This window comes from Apteryx mantelli, chromosome 23, assembly GCF_036417845.1.
Source record: "Apteryx mantelli isolate bAptMan1 chromosome 23, bAptMan1.hap1, whole genome shotgun sequence".
NCBI lineage: Eukaryota > Metazoa > Chordata > Aves > Apterygiformes > Apterygidae > Apteryx > Apteryx mantelli.
In genome coordinates, this window is record NC_090000.1 from 7,840,277 (window position 1) to 7,853,815 (window position 13,539).

The following is a 13,539-nucleotide window of genomic DNA, read 5'->3' on the forward strand; positions in this document are numbered from 1 at the left end:
TAAGCTAGTAGACAGTGCTGGCGGGAGAGAAAACAGGTATAAATCAGCCATGAATACATGTCAGTTCAAAATCAGAAGAAAATAGTTAAACATCAGAATAGGGATGTTTTATAACTTTTTTTCAATGGGGAGTAGCATTGGTGGAAAAAAGTAATTATCTATCCTTTAGAGAAGGCTTGAGGAGTTTGTGAAAGGGATTATAGAGCATGGTCATGTCTGACAGAGGACTGGACTCAGCTCAAGAATTGCTTCCACTCTGGAGTTCAAATTAAGTGCCTCAACTTTTCTTCACTTCTAAGGAATTTCAGAGAAGAATCTCTTGTTACATACAGCGCTTAGCACAACAGAGACCACTCTGGTCTCAAGGCACTACTATAACACAAATAATTCATAACACTAATGATCACCCATAATTACATCCTTCCTGAAATAGAGATGACATATGAGAATACCAAAAATGAAGAGCAGAGAACTGCAAGCTTATTTCATCCGTTAATGATTGCCCCATATTCTAAGAGAGTCAGAAAATGTCTGCTCTCAGATACAGAGGTGTAAATCCAGAGGAATTCAGAAAGATTAACTGCAAGCAAGCTTGAACTTCAGTGGTATGCACTCTCTTTCTGAAGGCGGTGAACTCTATCCATTCGCTAAAACCTTTTCCCACTCTTCTGCAAGTGCTGTGAAGGCATAGGATTCTCCTGACCACAAAGCTCGGTTTGGGGTGCCCTGCAGAAGTCAGCAAAGTGGACGAAGACCGGTCTCGTCTTTAATGTTGACATGCAGCAACTGTGTGTCCCAGCATGACTTCATTGGGGCTCAGAGTTAAGGCGGATAAAGCCTTTTCCTACCAAAAAAGTGCCACCTTGGGTACATTTTTTACACAGCCTTCCATAAAGCATTACTCAAAATCCAGAGGACCCAGTATCTTTGTCAAGAGGAGGAGAGGAGGGCAGAGTTGCTTTTCAGAAGACAAAAGACCAGAAGGGACATTGGCATGACAAAGTCCCGATCCATATCTTCCTCTAGAATGTGTGTGTGAGTAAAAAGTAACACTTTTCAGCCTGGATCTGTCCTTGCTTTGTCTTCCTCCTTATGCAACGAAGAGGGAAGCTTACAACACAAAAACAGTGTGCTATAAGATTCTGAGCAGACGCCCAATCTGCAGCTAGGCTGTTAGGAGCTGGAGTTTGGGCCACGTGCCATTGGAATGGTAGCACTTTCCCTTCAGCTTACTAGAGACGTCTCGGATTTCAAGTATAATCTTAGTGTCACAAGGGAATTCACCACCACTTGGGCAGCTTGTCGCACACGCATTTGCACGCACATTTATCTGGTAGAAAAGGCACTAAAATGAGATTCAGAAGAAATAAGTTAAAATAAAACCACCCCAGATCCTGATAAAACACACTGGTTTTCTCTGTGCGTCAGTTCCTCACTTAACATAAGATCATTCTTTCTCTTGTCAGAGTGGAGCCATTACGGACAATTTTGGTAATATTTGCAGAATGATACTGAAAATTCTTGCCTTGATCTAGCAAATCACTTCACTGCATGCTTGTTTTAAAGTCTGATTGGTTTTAATGAAGTCAAATGTATTAGTTTATGACTCTTAGAAATACCACCAAAATATAAATATTTGTGCTGTTGGAAGATATACATGTGTATATTAGATCTAATTAAGGAAGAATATTACCACGCACGTTGCATGAATTTTGCCAGCAAGTTTGGGTTAGGAGTGTCATCATCAGAAAAATTATTCTTGCAGCAGCACTTCATCTCTCAAGGACCGTGACTTGCACAGACTGTACTCTAGATTCTCAGTATGCCTCAAAGACACCCACAGCAACTGTGATAACTACCCAAGATAACTTTCAGTCCTTTGGGATCAATTTATATATGGCAATCTATCTGGCTTTTGAACTTGTGCACATATCACTGATTTCTGGCTCTGGTAACTTTTCTTTGTACCAGTGGTAAAACCTCCCTTTCCAGGTTTGTGCGAGGGTGTTTTGGGTCCAAGAATCCCTGGGCAATTCTAATGCCAGGGACTTGCGAATGGCCACCAAGACTCAGTTTCTAGCTCTGACGCTGACTTGCTGAGTGACCGGTTTCTTCCTACATTTCATCTCCTAGCATTTTTTTTTTTTCTTTGCCTGTTTTGATTATGGGCTCTTATTCCATCTACGTGCCATGTTTCATCTTGGTGGGAGCCTCTAGGGACAACAACCATAATACAAGGAATTAATCATACGAGTCACAACTTCTGGTTCTAATCAGGAGTCCATCCTAGAGGCTGATCTGCAACATGACCCTCATGGACAAATCCTTAGAATTTAATAGGGATTAAATCAATGGAGTTTTTATAGAAATTGAATTAGACTGTATAGAAATTGTTCCATAAACAGAACAGAGCAGAAAAGGCTAAACTTCCTTGATTTTCCCCTGGATTTTACAGAAGGGATGTAATTTTCTGTTAACTTTCCTGAGGTAATCCAAAATTATTTGATGAAAAATGACACTTTTCAATGTAAAGACATAGGGTTTTAACATTATGTGAGAAAACTTCTAATCAGTACTCTGGAACCTGCGAAAAGGCCATTCCATAGGAGGGCAACGCTGTCTGTTCTCCCCCTTGCTTAAAGTGACATAGGTCCTGCTCCTCTGTTAGGCCTGGGCCAGCAGGGCTCCTTGGCAGCTCCGCCTTCTTGTTAGCTGGGGTGGTTTAGTAAGCCGCTGCTGTTTCGGTCTATTTTAACCACTGCCCGTCCCTGGCTACCCTTTCAAGAATACACACCACAAACATTAAGACACACACAGAAAACAGGCCAAGCCCAGAAGCTTTTATCCTATTCCATATCCTACCGTTCCTGGTTTGTATAAATGAACCCCAGATCTAAGCCACCTACTCTGGAGAGGCTGAATTTGCAAACGCAGTCCACCCCAGTTTGCAGAGGGGCAATGTGCAGAGCAGCTTTCAAATTCCCCCCCTGCCCCCTCTATTTTAGCCTACTGAACTCTGGTGGTTTGGAACAAGAGGGTCCAAGAGCAGAAGCTCCCTGGCTTTTGGTTTTGAAAATTCAGCCTGGTCAGCCTCTTTCTGCCCCGTATGAACTAGCTGCTTTGTGATACTGTAGTTAACAGCTGCAACTCCAGTGCATTTCCTTCCGTGTCAGTGCTAATTGCCTCTCCGTGAAAAGGTCTGATCCTGATAAACTCCAAACATGAGCAAATCGTACTGATTTCAGTGGAAACTTGCAGATATCCAGTATATGTTTCTCAGAATTAGGCCCATATTGGCACTTATCTCTGTGCTAACATATAACTCTATACCTTCGTGGCTGCCTTTAGTTGCATTCAGTAGCAGGTTTATTGGCATCTCCTCGGTCCTGATCCGAGGTCACATTCCTCTCTATCTGAACAAGAAGACAAGTGATTAAACAGCATAACCATGCATGAGATCGTATGTCTCTAATAACATGTAAGATTTAAATCACTGTGGACTTGTGATTCTTATAAGGAGTAGAGCATCGGAGCAGACATGCCAAGATTATGAAGGCACTCAGTAAAAGAGTACGCTTGTCAGCTGGGTGGGGTGCAGCAACTGGGGAAAAACAGCGCTTCCCCAAGGGAGAGGCTCCCTACAGCATGGAACAATTTGGATTTTGCATTGATCCTTTCACATGCACAGTATGTTCCTAATGTGATTTGCAGGACTGAAAGAGAACCGCGGCGCTGGAGCAGCTAAGGAAAAAGGAGCAGTGAGAAGAGAGCAAATACCATTCGGTGTAGTCGTTTGTCAGGAGACTCGTTCCTGTCAGTACGCACGGGGCTGCCAGGTCCAGCGCGGCCTCGGGCGATGCCGTTTGTACAGTATACGTGTAACCATTTGGGGGAGCATTTCTGCCAGCGGCCTACATATTTTAGACACTAAGTTCCAGTCCCAAGTTCAAATACCAAGTATCTTCACACTGAAAAAAGCCTGTGCAAATCAATGAGATCTCAACAGCTGATTATTTGCTTCCTTTGCCAGAACATTAAAAACCCTGTATGTATACTAGAAAGCAGTCTTTGGCCAAAGTATTCCTTTTTTGCCTTACTTGGGTGGTCTAGAGCATGGCTGCAGCCCACTACTCTAAATGTGACTGCATTTCAACAACACAGTTCTTGCCTCTCTGCAGTTGGCAATGCAAAACTCAATTAGATATGAAGAGGGCACTATCACTCTAGGCAGCCTGACTCAGAGCCTAGGCAGAAAAAATAAAAGGCAAATGTTCGAGGCTAGCGTTATATGAAGTCCCAAGGAGATTTGGAACAGGAGCAGTGGAGGAGTTACAGTTTCCTTTGTTCTGTTAAAAGGAAAAAGGAAACACATCAGGAAACCAGACTGTGGAGCACAGGAAGTCTCACTTTGGCTGATAAAAAGGAACTGATGTGAGGTTGGTTCAGATGCAGTTATAAGTCAATCAAGCTTGGAACAACAAGAAGAGCTATTCAGAAGAAACCAGAGAGCCAAACTCTGCTGCTAGCTATAAACATGGTATTTTAACCTTTTTAAATCTCTTGCTTATCCACTTTTTAAAAAGAAAGGTACTATAAAAAACGTTCGCATAAGAATTTTCTCATCATACAAAAGTCGGTTTCCAGAACTCACCACACCTTCCACTGAGACCACCATACTCGACTCCAGTTTCTTTTTTTCACTCATCAGCCAACTTAAAAAAAACGTATTCTTGCTGATTTATCTCCTTCCCTCAGATCAAAACCAGCATTAGTTAAGAATGGCAGTTTTTTGCTGAGTGGGAAATCAGCAAATGACTAATTAAAGGCTCTCCTGCCTGTTATGTTATTTTCACTCCCTCTGCATGATTGACAAGCGTGGGCCAACAGGCTGAAGTTCAACTCCTGGGACTGCAGCTTGGGCAGGTTTGGGGGGGTTTTACACTTTTTTTTTTTTTTTTTTAATGTCCCTTGTTCTTTTACAGCCCTGTTGTTGCTTGAGCTCCAGGTTCATCTGTGCTGAAAGAACTGGATCAAGACGTATGTAAATAAACCAGTAGGCTTAGCTATATCCATGGTGTTTAATGCCAGAGACTCTATTGAGCTGTGTTTCTGAACTGCATTTTAGAAAAAAATGGGAAAAGAATGCTTGATACGCATGAAGAACCAGGGTCCTTCTCTTTACTGCATCATGCCAATGCTGAAGAGAAGCAAAGGCTGAGATTTTGAAAGATGCCTGTGGGATTTAGCCTTATTTCTCCCAGTTATTTCCAGTCAGAGTTGTATATTCAATGCCCCTTAGCCAGCTTTGCAAATCTTAATCAACATGTTTACATACCGAATTGAAATACTTAAATAAGCACTAGAAAGTGGCTTGGTTTTCAAAGGGAGCAGTTACCTTCAAAAACTAGTAGGAGTTACAGGCTGCCAGTACCTTTGCAAATCAAGCTGCTTACTTAGTTACACAAATATGCACTTATATGCCTATTTTTAGGGCTCTGACTTCAAAAGATGGAAACAAATCAGAATTAAATATATTAATGTGTCGCTGGTATCAAATACTGATGGTTCCTGCCAGGTTATTTTTTCGAAGTTTTGCCTTTGGTACCGTTTGTCACTAGAGAAGCAAAAGGTTCATCAGGACAAACCTAACCGGCTTCAGCAGTAACATACAGCAAGATGTATCCCTTTTGTTTGGGTCGCTGCCTTACAGCTAAAGGAAAATCTTTTTGGTAGCGGGGGTGGGGGAGGAGGGAGGTAACGTTTGTGGCTTTACTACAAGAGGCAGGTTTCTAGATCAGTGTTACTAGCCGGGTAGATACGCATCAGTAATTATGTGGCCTGGGTAATGAGAGGAAGAAAGAAAATAAGTAGTAGTTGCATTAACATTTTGGAGACTTTGATATTTTGAACTCAGTAGACTAGATTATGCGTTGTCCTAGAACATACATTGCTGCTTATACCTGCACAATTCAGGCTGACAATAAATTACCTTGATGTGCACCCTGACCGCCTAGCGTCTATGATGACACAGCATGCGTGCAGGTTAGCAAAGACCTGGGCCCGCAATCAGGCAGATTATTTCCAGAAGCAGGCAGAAAACCACATTTGCATTGTGATATTTTAGTCTGCATTTTCAAAAACACCTATAAATACGCACTAACAGCCTTGTAAGAAACTGTTTGTTCACTCAGAAGGTGTTCTTAAGCATCACCCATGGAAGTACAACGAGACTTCTTATAACCCAAGAAATGTGCTCCAAATCAGTTCTTTTTACATGCCAACGCTACATATATTCATTGAGTGCTCATGTTCACACGTGCATGAGAGCGGCAGACACAGACACTGGAAGCAGAGCAGTTGTTCAACTCAGAACAAACGATCTAAAGAGAATTTTACATTTGGAGGAAAAGTTGGCTTCAAACCAAGTTGCAGAACTAAGCTTGATGTTTTAGACCCATCTCTTCTGGGCAAGGCCAGCCACACATCCATGCACGCTCTGGTACTAACACCATGCTCCTGGAGTGCTAGGTGTCTAGCAAACCCACAGGTGTCTGGAAACCTCATGTTAAGGCTCCCTTGGCTCCTTTAATTTTCCTGCTTGTGCATGTTTGCACTGAGATGGGACACAGGGTCTTTCAATAAGTGGTCAAGTAAACTCAAGCAGAAACGACAAACTTTCATTTTTCAAAGGCAATCTATGTGGTGCTGTAGAAATACTTCACATGCTGATGTTTTAAGGGGAAGAGAATGAAAGATACCCCACAGTATAAGGTTCTGTGTTCATATGTTTGTGGCCTTGATCTTTCAAAGACAACATGAACTGAAATCAAGAGGAAAGCCTTCTGTAAAGACAGGAAGGAGAGACCTGAAGAGAGTATATTCTGGTTTCTGCAAAAATTGCTATAAAGGCCATTCTCACCTTAGGCGCATACCTCACCTTATCAGCATATCATCTAAGACCACACTTTGAAGTGTAATCTCACTCTTTGCTTCTCTTGATTTCTGTACCTTTCTCATAATATTCCAATGAATAATTCTACTTTTATACATCAAGACTCCAGCAAAACTTTCCTTAGAATATATGCTGCAGGGACTGATAGAAGCTGGACCTTTCCCTCATCTTACAGTAGGAGCATCACAGAATTAAAACAAATAACTAAAACAAAAGCATGAAATCCTCAAGACATGCATGCTACTACTCAAATTGACCACATCCTGTTAGGGTAAAATCCACAGTGGTGGAGAGAAGCTATAAAAGGCTCTCAGCACCTCCTTAAAGCCTCCGAATGAAACCCCAAGTGCCTAAAATCTAAGCAGTTGTGCTGTATGTTGTGTATTAGGTTTGTTTCAGACCACTTTTCCTTCCTATACCAGGAAAAATTCTAGTACAGAGAGGCAGAGCTACTCAGTTCTTACCTATTCTGCAAAGACTCTTTCCCCGTGTTTTACTTGTGTAGCAAATGGGAGCTAGTGCCAAATACCTGGAGTCGACAGCACCCAGCACTAAGGCATGATCATAAGTTCGTGCTACGGCAAAAGGCACTCATTTGCATACACATCTTTGAGGGAAAATGAAGCAGCAAAATAAGTAGCATTATGAAAATATCCCAATTACAAAATGTTCCTAACAGGTTTGTGCCATTGTATATTAGAAAGCTGTTCTCCAGCATCCACAGGTGTGACACCTAAATGTGGACTGAGGCATCAAGGAACAAGGAATTTATGCCTCGGAAATTTCAGATGGTTTTGTTCAAAACTGCTTTTGAGGGACAGCAACATAGAAAGACTCCAGCAAACAAACATCTATGCAATTTTTTCAGTTAAGATTCTTGCCCTAGGAGTCAATGCCTTTTTGCCAGGAAAGGACATCTCTAAAGGGCCAAAGTCAGGGCAGTTTAAAAATGGCCAAACAGAGATTCAAACTTGCTCAAAAAGGAAACATGTTCTTAGTTGGAGATCTTGATGGCCAAGTTTCAGGACAAGAGCAAACGCCTGCAGTTCACAAATGACAAGAAACAGTGATTGCAATACAAACCCTACCCCACCCTTTGCTATTAGCAACACCAACATACAAGCTGTCTTCTCGTGGAAAGAGAAAGAGGCATGCATGGTTGTCATCTACTTGGGTAATGCAGAACTTCCATCGTATGTCCTTTAAATGGTCTTACTCTCTCTTATGCCCATCCATATCTACATGTTTTCACAGAATAAAAGCAACAGTCACATCCAATATGCTTTTTTACTAACAGTCAGGTTTTAGCAAGCGTATTTACTTTAATTATGTCTTGTCCACATGTAAGGTGGAACTGAAACGATTAAACCAGTTTGAAGCCACACCATGTGTTACTGGAAAGAAGCCCATGCATGGGCATCTTGTTGACATTAGAGGTACCCTGTTTTGATTTAATTTGAGGCAATAAAAACCAAAACCCCCAAAACACAATATGAATTAAGCCAAAGCAGGATGTTAGTCCAAATAAGATATGAACTGAAGTATCTGGATGCACAAAGCAGAAATGTTACAGATTATTTAAAATTAGTCCAAACACAAGCCATCAGCAGTTTCATTGGCTCCCAGTCATCTTCTGCAAGGGTTGTTCACAGAATATGAAGAAAATACGGAAATGAATTAATAAAGATAAAGATTTGCAGTACTTCTTTCTCCATAAAAGACCTTAGAACATTTTTCTAGAGGTCACTTTTCAAATCAGCCAATCCAACCCCCAAATTAGGTATTAAATAGATTATTTGAAGAATGCAACAAAAATTGCTACCCAACACCTCAGTAATTAATTTATATTCACTCAAGATAAACAATCATCTGTGAAGAAAAGAAGATGCATTCTAGCCCTGATGCTTTGGTTCAGCAATACCGCATGTGACATAAGTCAGTGCATGATAGCAAAAAATGTCTTAAAGTCCTGTGCTGATCCTATGATAATTCTATTTATGCATTCCCTGAGCTCTGTGTTAAAGAACTGTGACGACAACTTCAATTTACATTCGCACGCAATGTCCACAGAGGAAGAAAATGTAGCCCAGGATCATATTGACCATGTCTGTGCTCTGACCATGCTCCCTTTCCCCAGTATTGCAGCAGCACGCAACCGTGAGCCCTTAGGACAGCTCAAGGCTGCAGAAGAACTACCCCTTACCTACGAAGTTACCCTGCATTTAGGCAGGTTTACGGTTAAATTATTCCAGGTCAGCAAAGCCAGCCATCAGAGAGTCTGTTGTCAGAACTCTTTCTGAATGGCATAATAAGATAAAGAGGAAGGTACAAGCCCAATATTGGGGACTGCAGGATGAAGGGAGATATTTTTATAGTAGACCGGACTCCGACTGGACTCTGAATTTTAAAGCGTATTTCCCTGCTGCAGCAGGCTAGTGTGCAATTAAAATTCTTTTACTCAATTAAAACAATTAGCCTGTGGAATAATTTTGCATAGGACCTGAAAGAACAGTCACTTGTGTTATTTAAATTGCTCAAAAAGACAGAGCAGAAAACAGTTCTATGCTTGTTCTCAAAGAAGACCATCACCTGGAAGAGGTACCCCGCTCCCACTTCTACTCTGAGCTGCATAGCACTTATCTTCTCTAAAGGCAGGTATGTTTCTGAGTTTCTGGAGGGAGGTGCTGCTCGACCATGAGTCATTTTCTCTACTTTTTTTTTTTTTGCTCTGCAATCACCTCTGTGTATCTTTCTGCTGTATTATTTCCCAATCCCAATGCACAGCTTTGAGAGAGAACAACACATACAAACTTCAGGCAAACAGATCCAGGGGTAAGACTGCTTTTAAACTGCTTTCCCCTGGATACAGTACAGGTTTGCTTTAGCATGTCCTAGAGTTTATAAAACCTGAACTACCCTGAAGCACAGGTTATATATAGAGCTCAGCACATTAAAAACATTTAAGCATCTCAAGCCACATCCTCTCCCATTGCCCTTCACCTAAGACAAACCAAGCAAGGTGGCCTAGCCCCTTCCTTTTAGTGGTAAACTGCAGCAGATTTGTCAACGCACAGGGCTAAGACTGATTGGGAACCTGCTCTTTTTCTCCCCAACAAGAAAATTTGCAAGAAACCTTATATAATCCTGAGGGCACTGCAGGAGAAGCTTTCAACCAGTGATCTAAATGCACATTACAGAAAAGGGTAAATTATAGAAGGAGGTAAATGGGACATGGGGACCTGCAGCAGCTTGCTTATGATCCTGCAATTTCTCAGTAAGGGAACCCAAGATGAGACTCCCAGGTATCCAGATCCCATGTCTCTTAGCTCAAACAGCAAAATTATTTCTGGATTACAAGAGAAGTGGGAAAACATAACCAAAGCCTGCAAAGCAGTGAGCGGGCAGATCCAGGAGCCAGGGTAGTGACCTGCAATGCGGGTGAGAGTTCCTCCTTTTGCCACAGCCTGCCCAACGTGACTGTAGGCCTGGTTGCTGTGTTGCAGTTCCTCATCTCCAAATCGGGGGGGGAAGGGGGAGCAGCAATAATACTTTGCAACATAGGGAGAGTGGGGAGAGGAGGAGCTCCCCGTAGGCACCCTGAGCTATGTGTGAATACTGCAGCAGCTTTCAGAGGATGGTGCAGGGGGCTTGTGGCCTGCAAAGAAAAGCAGGTCTGTGTGTGCACTGCAGCAAATGTACAGATGGGAAATTTCTGCAGTTTCACTATACAACATTTAGGGCTCCACAAATCAAAGAAGGTTGTGGTGCACTAAGCATATCCTGAATGAGGCCTGGGTTACTTTTGCTACAGAACTGAGGAGGTGATAGGGGAGACGTGTCTTATTCCTGCCATGCCTCCCAAATTTTGTACTTTACACACTCCTGCTTTCTCTCTCTTCTTTTCTGACTTTCCCCCTTTCATTCCCACTTTCTTTCCTCTTTTCATTTTTTCTTCTTGCCCATCTCCTCCCCCTGCCCTCCCCTTTTTGGAGGCCCTTCCAAACAGTGCACTTGTCACAAACTGCAATCTAAGGGAGAAAGTTTCAGTTCCTGCCAGTCTACAGCTTCTTTCTCCCCAGGTCAGCAAAAAGAAAAAAAAAAAAGAAAAAAAGACTTTTAAGAGATCAACACCCCACCCAGGCGATAGGCATCTTTCGAAATCCTCCAACCCAAACACACCCACAGCGTCTCTCGCTTCAAGGCTGGACTGTTCGAGCTGCTTCTGTGCTATAGCGCTCCCTCAAGAAGAGCCCGTAAGAATTGCACAAGGGTCCCCAAAAGCAAGAAAGCCAAGCCTCTGCTGCCTAGGCTTTGAGAAATAGCGTGAGCCACCTCAAGGGGCTTGGACAAGGCTTACTTTATCCTTGCAAAGGCGTAAGGACTAGTCAGTTTGACGGGGGAAAAGGAGGGGGAACCATTCTCCAAGTCACAACAGAGTCCTCGCTTGCCCAAGGCCACCAGAGGTTCGTGGTTTTTTGCCACACTCTTTGCTTCCCCTTCCCCCTGCCTCGTCCCGAGCTGGGGTGGTGGTTCTCCTCCAAACCGCCCCGTCCCTCGCTCTCCCCCCAAAAACTGCTAGAGGAAACGCACGGGCGACCATCAGAAGCGGCGCTGCGTTTCAGGCGAGGAAATCAGAGCCGGCTGACATCTAAGCGCCGGGGGCTCACATCTGGGGCCGGCTCGGAGCCACCGGCGCCCCGGGCGCCTCCGCGCTGCGCTCGCCGCCGGCCCGAGCCGGCCCCCCGCCGCGGCGCCGCGGGGCCGGAGCTGTCAGTGCCTCCCCGCCGCGGCGGCCCCCCGGCACCCGCCGGGCCGCCCCCCGCCCAGCCCGAGCCCCTCGGCGGGCGCCGAGCGGCGGCAGGGCGAGGGGAGAGGTCCCCCGCCAGGAGGCGGCGGCGGCGGAGGAGGAGGAGGAGGAGAAGGAGGAGGAGGAGGAGGAGGAGGAGGAGAGGGCGGCCGCGCCGGGACGGAGCCGGACCCGCGCCCCGGCGCCCCCGGCCGCGGGCTGCCGGCCCCTCCTGCCCCGCTTACCTTAATAGTGCCGTCCATCTAGAAAAACTTCCAGCCGCTGCCAGCAATATTCCACACATTGACCCGGTTTAGCCTGCAACCGAAGCCTCCTGAAGTTTTTATCCTTCTCTCTCTTTCACTTTGCTGTCCTTCCAGTGATCTTACTTTTCCGCCTTTACCCCCTCTCTCCTCTCCCTCCCTCCCTCTCTCTCGCTCTGTCTCTCTTTTTTTAACTTTGGCTGTTGCAGCAGAGCGAAAAAGAGACAGTTAACCGGATGAAACGTTTTTTTCTGCTAATTTTGGGAAGTGAAGTCACTCGAGGAGGAAACTTTCGTCTCCACTGGTCCTGCCTTCTTGATCAAAATATATATATTTTACATACAGGATATTTGCTCCATTTAGATAAGAAGGGGCAGAACAATAGCTACCTCTGTCAGCTCTTGTTTGTCGCTAGCGCAGCCAGTCCAATGGAGACCTTGCCTTGCACCCCCGACTGTATTACCGAGCTCTGTGTGTCATCCCACAGTTTAGTTTAGTATGTTTTTTGCATTTTTTTTTCTTTTGGCTGGAGCGACTTTAGCCTGACTCACTGAATTTCCGTCTCTTCCCACAGATTTTATTAATGCGTTTTCCAGTCACAGGCAAAATTAAGGGGAGAAAACGGTAAATACAATTCAGACGGAGCACGCAGAGAGAGAGAGGGAAAAAAAAAAAGAAGAAGAAAAAGGGACGATTAAAACGTTGCATTTAAACCATAGTGCGGCCCCTCTCCTTCACGCCTTTCGCAGGCAGGGCTCCCGGCGAGGAGCGTGAGACTGGAGTCCAGTCCCTGCCAGAAAGGAGCGGTAAGTGCAATAATGCGAGACAGACAAAAAGCCAGCTCGAGTCAAAGATGTCAAGTGCTTTCTTACGCTCGCAGATGCAGGGTTTGCTGACTCTCCTTCCAAAGAAACTAGCCGTTCCCCGTCGTTTTCAAAGAAACATCGGGGGGGGGAGGCAGCGTTACTTCTGAAATACTCTTAAAAAAAAAAAAGTTCAAAGGCTAGCAAGCTCGAGTAGGTAGTGGTTTTAGGAGGGAACAAAAACAAAACAAACGACGCTGCCAGTTAAACACACGCTGAAAATGGTGCTGCAGGAAAGTGGAGCTGCTTTTCCTTGAGGCCACTTTCATCCCCTTTCCCTTTCCCTCGCTCCCAGTCATTTCAAGACGTGCGATATCGGGGTCTGAATCAGAGATACTGAAGTCAATGGAAGTCGATCCATTGCACTTAAGGAGCTAGGAGCACCTTCCCCAGCCTCCCCTCACAACGCAATTTTCTCGCTAAGCTGTTAAAAACCCCACTGAGCCGGAAAAGGCTTTATAAGTTGAAAAATGACTAAAATTTACAATAATTGTCAGATCAGCTGAAATTAAGGTTCCCGGAGGCTGTGTCAGAGTGGGCACTGCAGCAAAACCAAACCAAAACACCAGCCCTAAAATCTCATTTTAGACCTGGCAAGTCACTGACATGAAATTCTCTCTTTCATTCAAACGAGAGCGATCACCAGAAAAGAAACGCGCTTTCCTTTCCTTTCCT

The 13,539-nt window shown here is 44.3% G+C and overlaps 1 protein-coding gene across 5 annotated transcripts in view; it reads right to left on the reverse strand.

The window, feature by feature from the left end:
* FLI1 (Fli-1 proto-oncogene, ETS transcription factor) overlaps positions 1–13,539 on the reverse strand; it is a 95,267-nt gene that overhangs the window by 69,260 nt on the left and 12,468 nt on the right. Inside the window, exon 1 of one of the 5 annotated variants that reach the window (XM_013961599.2) lies at positions 11,984–12,200. The exons of the other annotated variants lie outside the window; for them this stretch is intronic. Coding sequence (XP_013817053.2) covers positions 11,984–12,001 — 18 coding nt within the window. The 5' untranslated portion in view covers positions 12,002–12,200. Of the gene's footprint in view, positions 1–11,983; positions 12,201–13,539 lie in introns of those variants that run through there. 5 annotated transcript variants of the gene reach the window in all.